The sequence below is a fragment of the Salvia splendens genome, chromosome 20 (assembly GCF_004379255.2).
Source record: "Salvia splendens isolate huo1 chromosome 20, SspV2, whole genome shotgun sequence".
NCBI classification, from domain to species: Eukaryota; Viridiplantae; Streptophyta; class Magnoliopsida; order Lamiales; family Lamiaceae; genus Salvia; species Salvia splendens.
The window spans coordinates 5,168,133-5,187,201 of record NC_056051.1 but is presented as its reverse complement, the minus strand read 5'-3'; the positions used below and the strand labels follow the sequence as shown (position 1 = coordinate 5,187,201).

Below are 19,069 nucleotides of genomic sequence, written 5' to 3'. Positions count from 1 at the left end.
AAATTTTGGAAGTCTTTGGATATATTTTGTGTAATTTCGGTTTTTCAATTGAGATGAATTTTTGTAGCCTGCATTTCATTTTTCAAATATAGTTGGTTGATTCAGTTTTAATTTTTTGCTAAAATAGGCAAAAACCTAACCGAAAATCAAATACTCGCATATTTAAATTTTCCATATAAATTTCAATTTATAATATGGTAGGATAATTGAGAAAAACTTAAAAGTTATGATTTTATATTCCAATTTTAAGATTAGACTTAAAGTTATTTAAATGATAATTATTTCTAATTTAAATATGAAATTAAAAACAGGATTGCCCATGTGGTGTCTAATCAATCTATACCGAGATAACCTATTAATTTGATCTGTTTCCTGAATTGCCAAATGAAAAAAGTATTGCATCAAATTGAATCAATTACTAATGAGAAACAGACTTTCTTTCCTAAAGCCAAGAATAAATATGATAAATTATGAAATGGGAACACTAGAGATGCTTCTTCAGCCATATCGTGCAACTCATGAACAAAGAAAACTGCATGCTCTTCATCGTCAGAATAAAAGTTCACAGATTTATTTTTCATTGTCCATAGCCTAGCCTATACTGTATAACCAGTACTTTCGTACTAACCTCGCACATTCTCCAAACCACAAAATATCACCAGATAACAAGCTACCATCATCCTTGTTCGAAGCCTCTAGAGCGTAGTCCTACTTGAAAGTTGAAACACATCCTATACATTACAGAAACAAAAAAAATTCAGCGAGGTGTCTCTTAAATCTTGACATACAGACAATAATGCACAGCAAGTTTTATATAGCAAAATATGTTCATGTGTAAGTAAAATGAAAGAAGAAGCATCCGTGTTGGAGAGCAAACAGAAGGCAATTACAAATTCCGAGGAAATGGTTGGTGGGGTGGCGATTAAGTTTGCATAATTTGATTTTTCAACTGGGAACATTAAATATCAATGAAAACCAAGCAGTGGTGCCAGAGTGCATGGACTAGTTTTAATAGTTATATTATGGAAAAAGTCGGGTTGCAACTTAGTTTCAATAAATTCTTATGAAGTGACAAACTCCAACTCAAACTGCAATAATATAAACACACACTGGTATATAGTATCAACTTTCAAGTGTTATCGCCAGAGTGAACAAAGGATAAACAAACTCACTTGGTCAATTATTTTGGGAAGATGAAATGTTTCTATCTCCCCCAGATACTTGTCCAAAAGCTCCATCTTGTGAAGAGCCGTAATCAGCATCTTGGGTAAAGCCCCTTTGTCCAGGTTGTGAATGGCTCTGGTGTCTTCCCTGTTCCTGTGCATAATTAGGTGAGTTTGCATAACCTTCACGTCGGTTCGGCAAATAGCTCTGCTGTGATGGAGATCCGTAGCTGTTATGTGGCTGTGGTGTATGACTGGGCTGTGATGCATTGTTTTGATATGGTGGTGCCCCATAGTTCTGCTGAGGTGGTGCACTGAAGCTCTGCTGGGGTGGTGCACCGAAGTTCTGTTTGGGTGGTGCTCCAAAGTTTTGCTGGGGTGGTGCTCCAAAGTTCTGCTGGGGTGGTGCTCCAAAGCTCTGCTGGGGTGGTGCACCGAAGTTCTGCTGGGGTGGTGCTCCAAAGTTCTGCTGGGGTGGTGCTCCAAAGTTCTGCTGGGGTGGTGCTCCGAAGCTCTGCTGGGGTGGTGCACCGAAGTTCTGTTTGGGTGGTGCTCCAAAGTTCTGCTGGGGTGGTGCTCCAAAGTTCTGCTGGGGTGGTGCCCCAAAGTTCTGCTGGGGTGGTGCCCCGAAGTTCTGCTGGGGTGGGGCTCCGAAGTTCTGCTGGGGTGGGGCTCCGAAGTTCTGCTGGGGTGGTGGCCTGACGTTCAGTCGTGGTGGTTGCCCATAGTTCTGGTGCGGTGGTGGCCCATAGTTCTGCTGTGGTGGCGGCCCATAGTTCTGCTCTCTTGGACGCCTATCCCTGTTGCTTCTTCTCCCATAATGCACTGGGGGTGGTCTTGGAAAAATCTCTCCATTGACATATTTGTCTCCTATAAATATGATGGCCATGCTTTAAATAGGTAAGAACTATAGTACAAATCCAAAAGACACATTTCAGACACACAATAACAGAAAGAGCGACTAACCTCCGTATTCCTTATTTACTGGATCAATGTAGGAATCTGGCAATACAAATACCACTTGTGGAATACCTAACAACAGAATTTTAGTCCACTCTGGGCTAAACTCCACTGTGTGCTGTAATTTGGGCAAAAGGAACACTTACTTTTAAACTTTTCAGATGTCTCCTCCGAACACTCCACCTGGAAACCTTGATATGTTGTTGTACTCAGTGCATATATTTTCTTCTTTGCCTCTTCAACGCTGAAGAAAAACAATCCAAGGAGGTGTTAGACAATGTTTCATTGTGATGCTTGGATCAAATTAAGCAGTGATCACATTCCCATATGCAATTCAAATACGAACCACTACAACCAATCGTTGTAATAGCAATCACAATTGTAAGTGCATAGAAATCAGGACAACACAAAAGATAAAACTCAGCCTCAAATATCATTTATAAACAGGAGATTAAAAAATCACTAGCAATATACACCATTTATACGCTCTTTTCCAACAAGTTAAATATGAACACCCTTCCTAACCAGTAACAGCAAACAATAAAACATAAATAAAATGATTTTTATACAAGGGTAGATATAACTGCATTGATATTAACCATATAAGAATATTTGTGGATAAGGGTCAAAAGTCACCTTTTGATCATAATTCCTCTAAAATTCAACCAAATTTGTACAGCAAAGTGGACAAATATAGGTAGAGCTACACAATACAATCTGATTGGAGTAATGACCTTAAATCATCAGATCATTCAATTGATCTTCCGAACACCAAACAGTATCAGTCATTCCGAAGCCAGCAGTTTTATCAAATATAATCAATACACTGTTCAAAAATCACCTCTAAACACGCACTGAAACCAGTTAGCATTTCAACTTCGATTCAATTGACGAAATATTACCCTATCCACTCACTAATTAGCCATAATTCGATCAAAATTACATGAATAGAGATGAATTAGAGTGTCAATCGACCTGCCGAAGACTTGTGCGGCGATATTGATATAGGTTTCGATCATCTGTTCGCGCGGAATATTGGAATCCCTGGGGAAATCGACGGTGATCAGCCAGTGGTTGTAATCGCATCCTTCGAAGAGGATGGTGTCGGGCCCGATTTCATCTGTCTCCGGATTAAATGCCCTGCGGAATAGAGTGGTGGAGGAAGTGAAGGGGCGGCGAATCGACGGAGGAGCCGGGGCGGGGGATGGAGGAATCCGAGGAGCGGAGATGAAGGAAAATGGTTGGGGCTTGTAGCCATGGGAGGAGTGGCCTAGCAGAGAAGATGAAAGGGCAAGAGCGCGGCGGAGGCGAAGAGGGTGAAACGCCATTGCTAGAGAGAGAGAGAGAGAGAGAGAGAGAGAGAGGGGTTAGGGCTTTTTGGGGGTTTAATGATTTGGTCATGTAATTCTTGTTCATCTTTTTTTATTAATTCTCTCTAATCTTATTTTCTTTAATTTTGTCATTTTAGAGTAAAAAAATAGCCTTTAATTTAGTCATTTTAGAGTAAAAAATAGCAAGGAATGCAAAGAAATTATATGGTGAGAGACTAATAGTAAAATATGACAAATTGTTATAAAAAACGATCAATAATCTCTGATTCGAGTTTACCATAATGTAATTTGAAAATGTTTTAAGTCCTTGAATTAGCATTTAAGGTAGGGGTGGGTCGGTATGGTATACCGTACCGACCGTGCCATGCCGCATACCGTACCGGAAAGTACGGTATGACAAAATTCAATACCGATACCGTACCGAATTTTCGGTATACCGGAAATTCGGTATGATATTTTTTGATACCGTTAACGGTATACCGAAACACGGTACGGTATACCGTGATAACGGTATGGTAACGGTAACGGTATACCGAAAAAAAACCTATTGTGTCCAAAATATTTAAAATAACAATTCAAGTGTTCAACTATTTAAAAAAGCCTAAAACAATAAAACTTCATCACGATCAAATCTTGTTCATAGCATTCAAATTAATAAAACTTCAACATTCAAATCTAAAACAATTTATGAAGTCATGATCAACAATATTATCTTCATTTATTCATCCTTCAATTTAAGTAGTATATAAAATAAGATAACATACAATGAATTAAACACTAATTAAACAATTTGATTCATTTTCAGCTGCACATATTTTTAATTGACATTTTATGAAGTGGGACGAAGAATAAAACAAAATTTTTAATTACTTTGTATATTTGGAATATGACATTACACAAAGAATCATATACTAAATGGTGTGAGTTAATACAAATTCTTTCAAATGTGCTCTGTTGAAACATATTCCCGATATCGTATTTCCAATCTTCTTTCGGTGTTATGTGCTATTGTGTTTATTATATTTAATAGGATGAGTTGATAAAAAAATAATTCAGGTTATTTTTGAATTTGTTTGAATAAATTATCATTTGAATGTTTAATTTTATTGTATTAATTGATGTATTAATTTTTTTAATATAATATATATATATGTAATATATATATTACAACATATTTAATATTAATATATATATAATAATCTATCGGTATACCGGTATACCGTGGATTCGGTATATACCGAAGTTTCGGTATACCGTGGATTCGGTATACTGCGGTATACCGCGGTATAGAAAAATTGATACCGTTACCGTACCGAAACACTGCGGTACGGTATCATACCGTACCGGAAACTGCGGTATACCGAAAAATCGGTATTTTCGGTATTTTTCCAGTACGGTAAGTCCGGTATTACGGTATTTCGGTATAATTTCTCACCCCTAATTTAAGGTGGCAAGCATCCACTGGGCTGCCCCTCTTCCGACTACCATTTTACCTTTACCTCGCTAGAAGATCTCCATACCATGTCTAAATCATCGGTGTCGTCCCAATGAAGATGAAACTCTTGTGAAAGTGTGATGTTAGGAGAAGACAACACCACAATATGCTAAATTTGGTTGTTGTTTTTTCCCGTCAAATATATGCATATGTATATGTATATTTGTTGTGGTGTAGTAGTATTATCATTTTGGTCTGTCTCACAATAAGAATCATATTTCATTTAGACCATAAATGATAAGTAGGTCTCACATTCCACCAATTGATTCCACTCTTATTTTATTACTACAAAATTAATATATATAAGTGAGACTCATATTCCACTGACTTATTTAACTCAATTTACATTTTTTAAAATCCATGTCATAATCAAATATGACTCATATTGCGGGGCGAATGGAGTATTTATTTTATAAAAATATATTGAATTATTATATTAATTTTTCTAGTATAAGACAATTGGTTGGACTACATCACAAAAATATTGAATTATTATATTAATTTTTCTAGTATAAAAATACATTCAGACATGAATGTCATTATTTTATATCAAACCAAATGGAGTCGGTCTATGGACGTGAGATCATATATCATATCACGTCCATATATCTTATCATCTCCATAGGTGGCGACGATGTTATTGACGAACATTAATCGAGATAAGAATTTCTCCGCATGCGACAATGTTATTGATGTACTATGTGATTGTGAACAGAGTCTCCTAAGTTAAGAATGAATGTGTATGTAGCCATTGATCCGTATTTGTGAACAGAGCCCCCATGCATCATATGGAAGGATGTGCACGTACTCATTGTAGCCGAAAAAGACCTGATTTGATATATTGAATCTTTACTCTCTTTTGTCAACTATCTTAGTTAGATTAGGATTTTCAATAGCAAGAATGAAATTATCAGTCTTTCTTCCCCTATTATACACTTGTTGATCAATCATCAAGCACCTCCTCGTATTATTATGGATAATTAGATAAATCTAATTCATAAATATTAATAGTGTCTGATAATTAGCTTATAGATTCATATGTTTTTAATATAGCGTATATATAGATTTAATCAACGTTATATATGTTGAATTGGATGTGTGTGTTCAATGATCAAGATCTCATCAATACAGCTAATTTGGTTTTCTCTAAAATATTTATAGATTTTTCGTTGAAGTATTTATCAAGCTAATAGTGTTTATGGAATTTTTGCCTTTTTTTTACTACAATACAAATTTTCGTTAAAATATAATCCCTTTGTCTCATAGAAATAGGTCATAATATTCTCTCCATCCCATAAAAATATGAATATTTGAGACGACACGTGAATTAATACACAATTAGTAAAGTAAGAGAGAGATAGAAAAAAATTGTTATAGTATTGTTAGAGCGTCTCCAAGGGAAAGTGTAAATGGAGAGGTAAAGATAAATAATTACCATATTTACCTTTTGTGGATAAAATTTCATGCTCCAATGGAAAATGTATTTGTGAGGTATTATACCTTCTTTCATTTTGAGAAGTATCTATACCTCTTCTAGGAACAAAAGGTAAAAAGTTAATTATTTTTGTTTGCTTTTTTAATTTACCTTCTTATCTTGGAGTCCATTATATTTAAGAAGATATAACTACCTTTTTGAGAAGGTAAATGAGAAATATACCTTCTCAACTTACCTTTCCCCCTTGGAGATGCTCTAAGTGGAGAATGAGCCACACCTTATTAGAGAGAAGGAAGTTACGAAAAATAGAATGAAATATTTTTTATGGGACATCCCAAAATGGGAAATGTCCTTATTTTTATTGGACAGAGGGAGTAGTTCCATTTATGATAACATTTTTCTTCTTTTTTACTTCATCATTTATGTGTCCACCATCCACTACACAAATTCAACTGTTTTTTCTCCTCCTCTTACTTAACCAATCATGCATTTAAACTCGTGTCAACTTAAATGACCTATTTCTATAGGACGGAGGGTATATTTTACTTAATCAGACAATATAGATAATATTAGCACAATTAAGTTTCCAAAAATATAAAATTCAACTTCTTATGCACATGTCATTTCACCACACTTCTAATTCAATACTTTTAATACTCTCTCCATCCCAAGGTAGTTGGACTCATAATTTTTTTTGGTTGTATCGGGGTACTTTAATTGTTTGAAGTAGTGTTGGTTAAAAATTCATAAGTTTCTTAGTTTTTATACACTTGCTTAGTGGTTGAAATGGGTAAAGACGATTCCTGTTGTGTACTTTAATTCATAACATAATAAAGAAAGAGTAGATGAAGATAAAAAAAGTGCTACACTTAGTATATGAACAAATAATACCTCAAATGAATAGGCAATAAATAAGTCTGTCTATGGTTGAAACAACGTCGTTGCTTCATCTACATTCCAGTTTATATGGGAAATACACACTTATATATATATATATTTATAGGTTCATGATCAATTGAGATTTTTTAGGCTAATTGAGAAATGAGATGCAACATCAGCCACTCATTTTTATTAAATGAGTGGTCCAGATTTTGCCACAAAAAAAAAAATTTTAGATTAATTTATTATAAAAGGGCAGAATGGTAATTTCATGTTTTATCTTCTTTGCCATCAATAATTTTCCCAATTTCACTCAAAAAATCTCCTCCTCGTCAACCACCGCCGCTCCTCATCTCCGCCGCACTTCATCTCCACCGCTGTCGCACGACTCCACATCCTCCTCCACTGCCGCCGCCATTGCTGCGCCTCCGAATTGGAAGGCGAAATGGAAGGCTTCTCGATCGACGCTGCCGAGTTCCCCTATTTCTCCAGCGTCAATCTGTTCGACAGTATTGATTTCGACGATCTCTTCCTCGGAATCGACGAGAGCGATGTTTTGCCCGATTTCGAGATGGATCCCGAGCTCCTCGCCGACATCATTGATTTCTACTCTTTGTTGGATTTTGTAGTGAGATCTGCGATTTTACTCATTTTTCCTGAATTGGAATTTGTAGATCTAAAAATTTGAACAATAAGATTTGTGAGATATTGAATCCTCATGTCGAAATTGTTAGATTTTTTAATTGACTAATAGATTTTGTGTATGTTGGTGGAAGCTCTGCTATGTTTCTGAATTTGATAGAGTTGTTGACATTTTAATAGAGTTGTTGACATTTGATATTATCGCTATTGATATGTGAATTATAAGTGTTATTTTTTAGTTGTTGGCATTTTAATAGAGTTGTTGACATTTGATATTCTCGCTATTGATATTGTTTTTGAGCTGTTGACACTTTATACAAGTCGTTGACAAGCTGTTGACATTTTATATACAGACTATTAACATGTTGTTGACATTTTGCTATAAGTTATTGACATTTGATATGCATGCTATTGACATATATTGTATGAACATGATGCCTGAACTTGTGTCAATTAAAAAAATTAAGATAAAATAGTTGTTATTTTTTAATTACAAGAATTGTTTTTGAGTTGTTGACACTATATACAAGTTGTTGACAAGCTGTTGACATTTTGCTATAAATTGTTAACATTTGATATGCAGGCTATTGACATGTGTTGTATGATCATGATGTCAAAACTTGTGTCAAATAAAAATTGAAGATAAAATAGTTGTTATTTTTAAATTACAAGAATTGTTTTTGAGTTGTTGACACTATATACAAATTGTTGACAAGTTGTTGACATTTGATATACAAGCTGTTGATATTTTCATATAAGTTGTTGATATTTGATACGAAAGCAATTGACATGTATTGCATGATCATGATACCAGAACTTGTTTCAAATAAAAAAATTAAGACAAAATAGTTGTTCTTTTTTAATTATAAGAATTATTTTTGCGTTGTTGACATTTCAATATAAGTTGTTGAACTGGTTGACATTTCATATATATTACATACTGCTAAGTTCAAAAGTCAGAAACCACAATAGTTGTTCATGGTTTGTGTGGGTAGTGCAGGTTTTAGGAAGAAGCCTTCACCAACCCAAAGTTTGATGAGTTTAGAGGCACGTATCTCACAATCTTCGGGGAATGCACCCAGGTAAAGGAAACAACCTTGAAGTCTAGCGGGCAAGTAAAGGTAGCTGAGAGCCAAGATCTTCAATTAGGAACCCTCCCCCATTGCAGCAGCATCAACAGTATCTTCTTCTATCCTTTTCCAGAAATCAATATTTTCTGTCTCCTGAATGAGTTGTTGTTGACATAATAGTTGACATAAATAACGTTTGATGTTGACATCGTAGTTGACATAAATAACGTTTGATGTTGACATCATAGTTGACACGAATAACGTTTGCTGTTGACATTGTAGTTGACATAAGATCAAGATGTTTTTCACTCTCTCTCTCACTCTCACTCTCACTCTCATTCTCACTCTTTCTCTCAAATAGATCAATATGTTTCTTACAAGAACCAAGAAGCTATGGAAATCTTAGCTCAAGAGGCAAACAGAGAGAGAGAGAGATTACCTATGGTAAAATATCAAGACCAATAAAAAAATCAGCAGAATTAACTAAGACAACAACTCCATTAAGAACAATTTCAGCTCAAGAATAAGAAAAACAATCCACCAAAAAAAATCCCTCATTTAAAAGAAAGGAAACATTTGCTAGAAAAACATAACACATTCAACCATCACTATAAACAAGAAAAAAGAACATTTTTTTCTGAAAAAAAAATCGAATCTTAATAATTAGATTAGCCATACAAATCACTCTAAACTTTGACACGCACAAACACACACACCTTCTGAATCAATTCATCAAAGACCTGGAGAATCCGATCGAGCTCCACCACCTCCGCCGTCTCCTTGTGCTGCTGGTGGCTCCGGAACGACACCGGCGCTCTCTTCACCTACTGCAGCACAGAGAAGAGCTCCGGCGTCACGCCCTGCGACGGCTGCTGCTGCTTCGAGATCCACCACGACGACATCTTCTCCCTCAAAGCCTTCCTCCTCTCCAACGGCTTCACCGTCCCCCTCAGCTCGATCCCCTCGAATTCTCCATGGAAATCCTCACCAACCTCCAACCACCGGAACAGCCGGAGCAGGAGCAGGAAAATGATATGACATGGTGGAGGGTGGTAGGGGATACATCACAAAAGGAAAGTTATGATCAAGAAACAGGACATCCAAAATTTACATGAGGATTTTTTTATTATGTTAGTATCCTTTATCTCAAATATATATCAACATGCTCTGCCATACAAATATTTTTAAGAAAAGAAGCATAGTTTTAAAGAAAATAAAAATATTTAGATTCAATAAACTGCACTTTCCCTTTTAAGAAAAGAAGCATAGTTTTAAAGAAAATAGAAATATTTAGATTCAATAAACTGCACTTTCATGGGAACATGAAAACAAGGACCAAACTCAAGAAAGCAAACCAAAGGAAGCATGGTATAAACTGCATTTAAACTTCTCTAACGATATTCATAGGACAAAAGGATGGATAATAACTACCTTAACCTAGAGAAAGCATGGTAAATTTGAACAACAGATGTACCAACATCAAAATAACTACTGTTCTTTGGGCAGTATACAACAGATGTCAATTGAATCCATCTCTCCTCCTCCAATTGAACACAAAATCAGATCTGGAAGCTCGAGAATCCACGAATTCACACTCCTATCCTTCCGATTCTGGAAAATCATTTACAGAACGAAGCAATTGCTCGTCACCAACACACTGCAAGCCGTAGGAGTCGGAATCGTGCTCGGCAAGATTTACATCAACATCGGATTAGACAAATTGGGGATCGAGAAGCGATTAGGTCTCTTCGCGTTCACGCTCACCTTCCTTCTCTCCTCCACCACCGAAACCCTCCCGATCTTCATCAACGAGCGCCCAATCCTCCTCCGAGAAGCCTCCAGCGGCGTCTACCGCCTCTCCTCCTACCTAATCGCCAACACGCTCGTCTTCGTCCCCTACCTTCTCGCCATCGTAATTGTCTTCTCCTCTTCTGTTTACTTCCTATATTCATGTTTCAATTGCTCAAATTCTTCAGCTTCAATTTAGGGGAAAACGGTATTGCTCAAATTCTTCAGCTTCAGCTTCTGTATACTTCATAGATTTTGAAGGTCTTCGATTTTGCACAATTGTGTGAATTGTATGAAGATCAACAGATTTTTCAGAGAGACTTTTGGAGAGGGTTTTAGAAAATGATTTCAAATACAATTTTATTTTTTTCTGCCATATTATTAATGAAATGACACTTATACCCCCGTGTTGACATAATGTAATAGCTGTTGACATTTCATTAATCTTGTGGATTAGTGGCTGAGATTGCATCTCATTTCTTAATTTAATTAAATAATCTCAACCTAACAGCACCCTATATTTATATTCATATATATATTTGCAACTCGTACAGACAATCCTTATCCGATTTTCCAATATTTCCTAAACTACCAACAACAACAAAACAAATTAAGAACCAATTTCCTCTCTAAGTCAGACTATAGTATGATTAGAATGTGTATTACCAAAAACATCATGGCATCCTTCCCAGTTGCCATGTTCCCTAGCTTCCCAATATCCACCAATGTAACGGTACGCCTCCGATCCTTTGTCTTTCACGAACCAACGTGGCTTCCACCCCTTCTCTTGCATCGACCTCGCCTGTTTCCAATCCAATCAAGTCGACCACATACTTTAATGGATTGCATTATTATGATAATGTCAATTCATGTCTTGTCAATCTAATCTATCAACGAAGTAAATACACCGTTGTGGGAAATACCTCGTTTAGAATGAATTTATATGATAGCAGAGAATATAGGCATTGTTCCAAATCAAGCTCGAGACTATTCGGATCAAGAATGTAAAATAGTGGAAGCCATGAGATCAAACTAGTTACCTGCCGTTGTTGTTGCTCTAGCCGCAATTTTTCAACATTGGCCTTTTCGTACTCCCCATTTTCCAAGTGCCTCTGGTCAGGTCTCAATCTTGAATCTGTTGGGGGTAGCTTCTCCTGCAAAAAGGAGTTCGAGTCCGTATAACTGAAGCCAATGTCATAACGACACAAACACATATCCCCAATGTATAGCACAGCTTATGGATTGCACATTTTAAGGCCAAAAGGCCCGAGGCAGTATCTGAACAACTTTAGAATATCATAAAAACTAGCAGGGAACGATGTAATGGGTCAAGTTATGTGAGATGGATCCTAACCCCCATCCGACAAAAGTGGATAACGAGCCAACTTGAAGAGTTCTGCCTTTTCTAGTAAAAAAGATAATACTGCTTCTAATACTAATACGGAGTACTAGTATTTCACAATAACACGCTGGAATATATTATGGGCCCATTAACGTGGCTTAGAAAGGTAACAAACAGGGAAACATGTGTAGAAAAGTAATTCCTCTCCAAAAAAATTCACCTTTAATCCTGGAGTAAGCTCATTCATTGTGATGGCAAAGCGAGTCAGGTTGTAGCGTGTCGGGAACTCCGGAGGCTTGCTGCGTTTCCATAGTAATTGAGCTTTAGACAGAGATTCTTGACCTTTTCCTTTGGAGAGATCTCCATCAACATAGTGCATGCTCTCATCCCATTTCCCAAACAATGTTGCTAGCGTCTTTCCACTCTTATCTTGTACAACTCCCTGCACCTGCATTCTCAAAGCCGCTTTTATGGAGAAATGCTTAAAAATAATTATATGAAAGCATCATAACTTGCCAAGATTTAAGATAAATTATCAGGAGAAACTTCATCTATCACCAGATATTGTTGCAGAAACATTATACGCTGAGACACATAATTTTTTTTTCAATTGCAGTGTTTAGAAAATTTTCAATTTTACACATAAAAAATCAAGATAGTTCACGTTTATCAACATATATAAGCCTGATTGAAGATGTGGACAAGCCTTCTGTTCCATGAAACACAATAGTCCATTTCCAAACACAACATTATTTAAGATGGTATATACCAGAACAAATGTTGATATTTTCAATTTCATTAGCATAGTAAATAGCACTATATTCTGTATTTTAGTCATACATGGATTAGAAAGATATGCAAACGAAATTAAACCATCACCATCTATTTCCATGATTCCATCTTATTCTTTTCTTGTTTATAGTATTAATCTGTTTATTTTCGTAGGATGCTTATCAGATTACAAAAAGGAGAAAACTCCAGTAAGACCAAAAAACATAAATTCCCATTCCTAAAAAAAAAAGTTACTACGTACATAGAGGTACATAGTTTAGATAGGTAAAAAGATATTGATGGTAGGAGAGAGCACCTGATGAGGATTCCGGTCTATGATGGACTGCTCCTTGAATTTCAGTTTACAAGAGTAGTTGTGGTTTCCTTGTATCCGCATAGTACCATAGTGGTCACAATATAGTTTTCCCAAAATGAGATTATATATAGATGTTGTTACCTGTCAAATAAAGGTATTTGCTTGTTTATTAAATAAAATTGGAGAAAAGAAAAATCACCAATGATAAGTGATATACCTTACTCCATTGAAATACTTCACCATCATCAAATTCAACGGTCAGAATGCCCACAGGATCAAGCTGAATGGACCGACCCCAGAATTTGCTTTTCAGATTACTATCTCCATAAAATTTCCAGCCTGTCCCATCACAATGACATGCTACAATCGTTGGGTGATGACTCACCTGATCCAAAGGAAAACTGGCCGCTTACTTACTCATTGCAAGTAAAAGAAAATAAAAAAAGAAACTCACTTTACACTTAGCACCCTGTTTAGATTAGAAGTGGTAAATCTTTTATTTGAGCTATTGTGCAGTAATAAGTTTACGAAATTATCTTAGCAAACAAAAAAAGTTTGCTATAGTATTATGCTGATACCTTCTCTGAGAAAAACCGCATGCCTTTATCTGGATAATCAGCTTCGTAAGTCTCTCCCAACAATGGATTAAAAGGTTTACAATTTCTTCCTTCTGTAGAAGCATAGCCAGATACTGCAAATGCAGCTACATTTAGAATCCTCATAAGGCTGTTGCCCTGAAAAGAATTTAATGAATCACCATTCAGTTGCTAAAGGATAACAAATTAGAAGCATCCTGCAAGAGGAGCACCGATGATACATCAATTTCTAGAAATTAGATTAATACATTAAGACCGGCTAGAATATAAAAAAGAAATTTTTTTATCGAAATGTGATTCAAATCAATAACACAAATTCAGAACTCAGAATTTTACCTTCCTTCCCCATTCATAAGCTCGATCAAGAAGATATGAATATTCTACATCTTCAAAACATTTCTGCAGAGAAGAGAGTGGTTCATTGAAGTAGACAGGGAGACAAACTTTCGTAAGATCCTTCCCGATGTTGTCTTTGATCATTGACCATAAACTCACTCCTTTCTCCTTCTCGGCAGGATCAGGCAATTTTTTCCTACGCTTAAGATGAGGAAAGTTTCTTCCGGCAGATTTAATGTCATGATCAATACCATCCTCAGATTCAAAAGTATTAAGATCATCATCGGATGAAAAGGATGATGTCCTAAAGTCAGAGCCGTTACTCTTAAAAGAGCTAGAAGAAAGAAAATCTTTGGTATCAAAGAAAGTGTTATCTTCTTCATCTGTTTCTTCGTCAGCTGCACCGGCTCTTTCATTTTCATATTCAGACTCACTGGCAGTTTCTGACAAAAGTACACAGAAGGGTAGTGAGAGTGGCTCAGTTTATTCACACAGTAAATCGGAGGTGCAATATTTGCCATATATAATTTTATGGGCGTATAATAGTAAATTTTAAAATCAACGCCCCTACCAACAAAAAGAGAGAAAAGTTTGGCAGTATTAGACAATCAAACTTCGCCTCTCCCAGTAAATGCAACGAACTAAAGAATTGAAAAACTAGAATTTTGCATTTATAGGACCTTTTTGTCCAACTTATTGTGTTGAGTAAGGTTGATAACATGAGAGAATATGAAAAAGAGCTAAATAATTACTGACAACAGTAAACTTGGGAGTTTAAAAAATTATCATCCACGTCGTCTTGATCATTTACACTCCAGAATACATGATGTGGCTTTTATGCTGTTAAGTAAGCAAAAATAATTAGAAAGCATAGGGAAGCATACCACTATACTTATCTTGCCTTGATCTAGAGGAGGCTCCAACTTCATTTAACTGTCTCTGACTCTCATCGACAACTGTATTCTCCAGATCCACTTTTTCTGTCTACACATTTAGCAAAATTGTTTCAGCCACGAAGTAAAGAAAAGCGAATAGTTAAGAAATCATTGTGAGTGTCACTAAGTAGTAGTATTTGCATAAAATAAACTATAAGCCTGAGTCAAATAGAAACAAAAGAACCAGTGGGTATATAAATCATTGTAAACTACTACAAACGACGGGCTAAAAATAACATTACAGCCAGTAAGCCCATCCCAGAAAAAACTTAGTCATTGAATATATGATTGCAAGTGAAAGTTAAAGGGCTTCGAATAGAGAGTTATCCAGGACAGGTTTGATATGACACAAAAGAGCACCACACAATCAACAATCATCAAAATCTAAAGTAGCCAACTCTATGCAAGTTTCCATGCAGATAAACATATACAAGGCGGGTTTTATTAAGGTGGGTTTTATTGATATGATGAGCAACAACGAAAAACTTACCATTTCAAATTACTTCAAAGACAATTAAAAATCCAATCTTCAACATATTACTATAGGTAATATAATAGACATGCATGCAATGCGTTTTAGGTTACACTTTTATATTAGTGAAAAACAGGTTTTTCTCAAGACCAAAGAAGAAATGTATGACATCAAGGACTTTTCTTCACAAACAATAAATATCAAGTCAGTCAACTTTAGTGACAATGGTACCCACGAAAAAATACATTAGAACAATTATGCATCTGCTTTCTAAGCAATTGAAGACAGAACTTGCCAAAATGATAACCGGTGGCTAATCGTGTAAGACATTGAGATACCATTAATAAACTGCCAGCGTTAATTTCAGCACTCCACTGAAAGGTAAAATATTTTACAAGAAAGACATTATACGGTGGTTTCACAACTTTTGAGGCATAAGATTTTCTTTCACTTTCAATTTCAATCACAATCAATTTATCCACCACTGCCTCCATTTAAGGACCCCAAGGGACCAACATCCAAGTAATAAATTAGAGGGTAAGCCATGTCTTGCCCACAAAGAGAACAATCAAAATCATACTAATAAATGAAGTATTTCAAAAGAGCCTGAGACAAAACACCTTGCTGTAGTACACGTTTAAAATGGTGCAAAGGGAGAAATAATCCTCACTAATTTTATTTATAATTAATTATATACTAATAATGAGTACAGTGACATTCAAGAACCAATTTCAGTTCTAGAGATCAATAGTGCTATAGACAGTCTACAAACAATGAAACCGACCACTCAAAAGACCAAGTCACCCACTATAAGATCTAAATGTACAGAACTTTAAGGTTCATAACTATTTGAAGAAGCTAAAGAATAACTCCGAAATGAATTTGTAAGTTTTGTACTAATCTCAATATGTACCTCTAACTGCCGCAATGTGTCCATGAGAAAGCAATGCTTCTGTTTCAAGAGCATCAGCTGATTCTGCAGTGAAGAGAACTCATTCTTCATGATCTGCTCACTGTCCTGAATTGCTGCCTCGCTCACCCCCTCTTCCAACAACCTCCGTCTCAGCTTTTCCGTCGATACAGCTAGGTTGTCCACGGGAGCCATTAACTCACTGTTGGACATCCTTGGAAACATGTCCTTCATAGTCTGCAGTACCTCCATCCAAGCCAATCTATCCTCTCTGCTCTCAGCCCTTAGATGGAGCCTCTTCGTACCCGTAAAAATAGAGAATCTCCTATCATCTGACCGGCTCTCCCGAACAGACGAGACCTGAACAGAAATACTCAGTTTTTAGATGACCTAAGACACATTTCATTTTCATAATAGCACATATAATACTCCACATGTTTCCTAAATTGAAACCAACACCGAAAGCGTAAGTATTAATTGAAGGTTGATTGTGCAGATCGATGAATTCATTGCATCCTTTCATGAATTACTACATTTTCCCTATTATAAACTCAATCACAATTGCTAACAAGAAGAATAGGAAAAATGATCAAAACCTTTAAATGAACTTCACCAAATGGAATCCGGCTCTTCTCCGGCGAAGCGGCGGTTCCATTCCGATGATGCTGATTCTGGCTCATAACCCGCCGCATCGATTCCTCCCCAATCACCCGCGATCCCCTCTCCGTCTCCTGATTCACCACAATCTTATCCGGCCCATGGATCTTATAATAACTCAGCACTCCATCCTGCAACACGAACCACCGCGGCCGCCACCCCCGCCCGTAATTCACCCACTTGTATAAAATCCCCGAAACCCCATCCCCAACTATATCGTTAATCTTCAATTCGCGGCTGGGATGAACATGGCTATGGCCATTGCTATAATTACTGTGCCGATTGCTGCTCGAATTGCTCAAGCTCAGAGCTCCGCCGCCGCCGACGCCGTGATCGGAGGCGGATTCACGCGCCGACGAAGCCCTAGACACCGCGACGAAATTCTGAATTCTGGCGAGCGGATCGGTGGGCAATTGCGCGGCGGCAGGCATGGAGGAGTTGCTGATCGCCATTGAGGAGACGCAGCAGCAAGGATGCATTGCGGAATTCGACATGATTTAGAGGTTGGATGCTCGGATCAATTCTCCGCGCATTTTCACCTTTTTTTTTGTTTGAAAAAGTTGGGGGAGGAAAAAGAATAGAAGAAAGGAAAGAATTGAATTTTGGTAGGGAGAGTTAGCCGAATTTTGAGGTGGAGAGAGAGGAGAGGTGATTGTTATTGAATTTGGGAGAGAGAAGTTAGGAGCTACGCGGAGAGTTTTCCGGTGAAGGTGATGACTTGGAGCTGAGGTTGGGTTGGGTTGGGTTGGGGTGGAGAAGCAGTCTTTGTAAAGACACCGCTGTTGAATACTCTAATTTGTAGGAATGTGAGGATTGGAATTTAATCAATTTATTTATGGTGCTATAGTTTTTACTACTAGTTTTGGAATAATTTTAACTCGAATTTCCAATTTATTGAATAAACAACCAAAAGTATTTATTTTTAGTTGCATTTAAAAAAATAATTAATGTAGTGTGTTGTAACGATTTCAATTTCATATTACCATTCATTACAATTTTCCGTGTTTTATTTCTCGATTATTAAAATGATTTTAATTTTAATAATGTTTTACTCCATTCGTCCCGCAATAATTGTACACTTTAATTCCGGCATGACTTTTAAGAAATGTAAAGGAAAGTGAGTAGAAAAAAGTTAGTGGAATATGAGTCCAATTTTTATATATTCTATCCGTCCACAAAAAATAGTCTCATTTTACCATTTTAGAATGTCCACAAAAAATAGTATCATTTTTTAAAATAGAATGTTTTTCTGTCATATCTTACACACTTTTTCTCCTCTTTTCCATACTTCACTTACTTTTTCTCAATATCTCTCTTACTATACCTATCTTTTATCTTTCTCTCTCACTTAAAACTTGTGTCGTCCACAAATGAGACTATTTTTTGTGGACGAAGTTAGTAATAATTTTATACTGTATAATAAAATGTGAGTGAAATGAGCTAATGAAATATGATGCCTACTTACTATTTATGATAAAAGGTGAAAGTCGACAATTAATAGGAAATTGACGAAATTGACAAATAGTGGACAATTAATAGAGGACGAAGAGAATATTTTTTACTTCGATTATACAATTATAATGAGTTTAATTTTTTTACTGAATATCGCAAGGGTAAATACAAAACTCATACAAAATGTGTCATCTTTGTTTCATATTAGTACAAAAAGTTTGAAGTTGACATAAATTATACAAAAAGTTTCTTTCGTGTTTCAATTTAGTACATTCCGTTATATGTGTTGAAACAGTGTTAACTTTTTACTTATATGACGTATAAACTATGAAACAATGATAACAAATTTTGTATCAATATGAAACAATCAAAAAACCTTTTGTACCAACATGAAATAATGATGAAACATTTTGTACTTCATATAGACAAAGAGTTAACGTTGTTTAAACACATATAACAGACTAAATTGAAACACTAAATAAATTTTTTTGTATGATTTATGTCACCTTTAAACTTTTT

The 19,069-nt window shown here is 36.1% G+C and overlaps 2 protein-coding genes across 3 annotated transcripts; both read right to left on the bottom strand.

The window, feature by feature from the left end:
* Window positions 1-519: 519 nt before the first annotated feature.
* LOC121782559 (multiple organellar RNA editing factor 8, chloroplastic/mitochondrial-like) lies at window positions 520-3,512 on the bottom strand. Its single transcript, XM_042180444.1, has 5 exons — window positions 3,099-3,512; window positions 2,270-2,367; window positions 2,130-2,195; window positions 1,173-2,033; window positions 520-731 (listed from the first exon to the last, which is right to left on the bottom strand). The coding sequence occupies exons 1-4, from the start codon at window positions 3,449-3,451 to the stop codon at window positions 1,177-1,179; spliced, it is 1,374 nt and encodes a 457-aa protein (XP_042036378.1). The 5' UTR covers window positions 3,452-3,512; the 3' UTR covers window positions 520-731; window positions 1,173-1,176.
* A 6,804-nt stretch (window positions 3,513-10,316) lies between these two features.
* Window positions 10,317-17,884, bottom strand: LOC121782417 (oxysterol-binding protein-related protein 1C-like). 2 transcript variants are annotated; one of them, XM_042180256.1, is made up of 11 exons: window positions 17,038-17,884; window positions 16,445-16,801; window positions 15,009-15,108; window positions 14,125-14,567; window positions 13,771-13,926; window positions 13,410-13,577; window positions 13,193-13,333; window positions 12,326-12,553; window positions 11,804-11,917; window positions 11,430-11,565; window positions 10,317-10,917 (listed from the first exon to the last, which is right to left on the bottom strand). In XM_042180256.1, exons 1-11 carry the CDS (start codon window positions 17,590-17,592, stop codon window positions 10,781-10,783), a joined length of 2,535 nt encoding a protein of 844 aa, XP_042036190.1. In that variant the 5' UTR covers window positions 17,593-17,884; the 3' UTR covers window positions 10,317-10,780. The 2 variants fall into 2 exon arrangements, with proteins under 2 accessions (XP_042036190.1, XP_042036191.1); XM_042180257.1 differs by lacking the exon at window positions 10,317-10,917 and adding an exon at window positions 10,995-11,026.
* Window positions 17,885-19,069: the final 1,185 nt, after the last annotated feature.

Excerpts from the sequence above, each read along its gene's own strand:
- LOC121782417 (XM_042180256.1), bottom strand. The coding sequence starts at position 17,592 with ATGTCGAATTCCGCAATGCATCCTTGCTGCTGCGTCTCCTCAATGGCG. Across the intron at positions 13,927-14,124 it reads CTTATGAATGGGGAAGGAAG|GGCAACAGCCTTATGAGGAT; the intron begins GTAAAATTCTGA and ends AATTCTTTTCAG. Across the intron at positions 13,578-13,770 it reads TGCGGTTTTTCTCAGAGAAG|GTGAGTCATCACCCAACGAT; the intron begins GTATCAGCATAA and ends CCTTTGGATCAG.
- LOC121782559 (XM_042180444.1), bottom strand. The coding sequence starts at position 3,451 with ATGGCGTTTCACCCTCTTCGCCTCCGCCGCGCTCTTGCCCTTTCATCT. Across the intron at positions 2,368-3,098 it reads GCCGCACAAGTCTTCGGCAG|CGTTGAAGAGGCAAAGAAGA; the intron begins GTCGATTGACAC and ends GTTTTTCTTCAG. Across the intron at positions 2,034-2,129 it reads AGTAAATAAGGAATACGGAG|GAGACAAATATGTCAATGGA; the intron begins GTTAGTCGCTCT and ends TCATATTTATAG.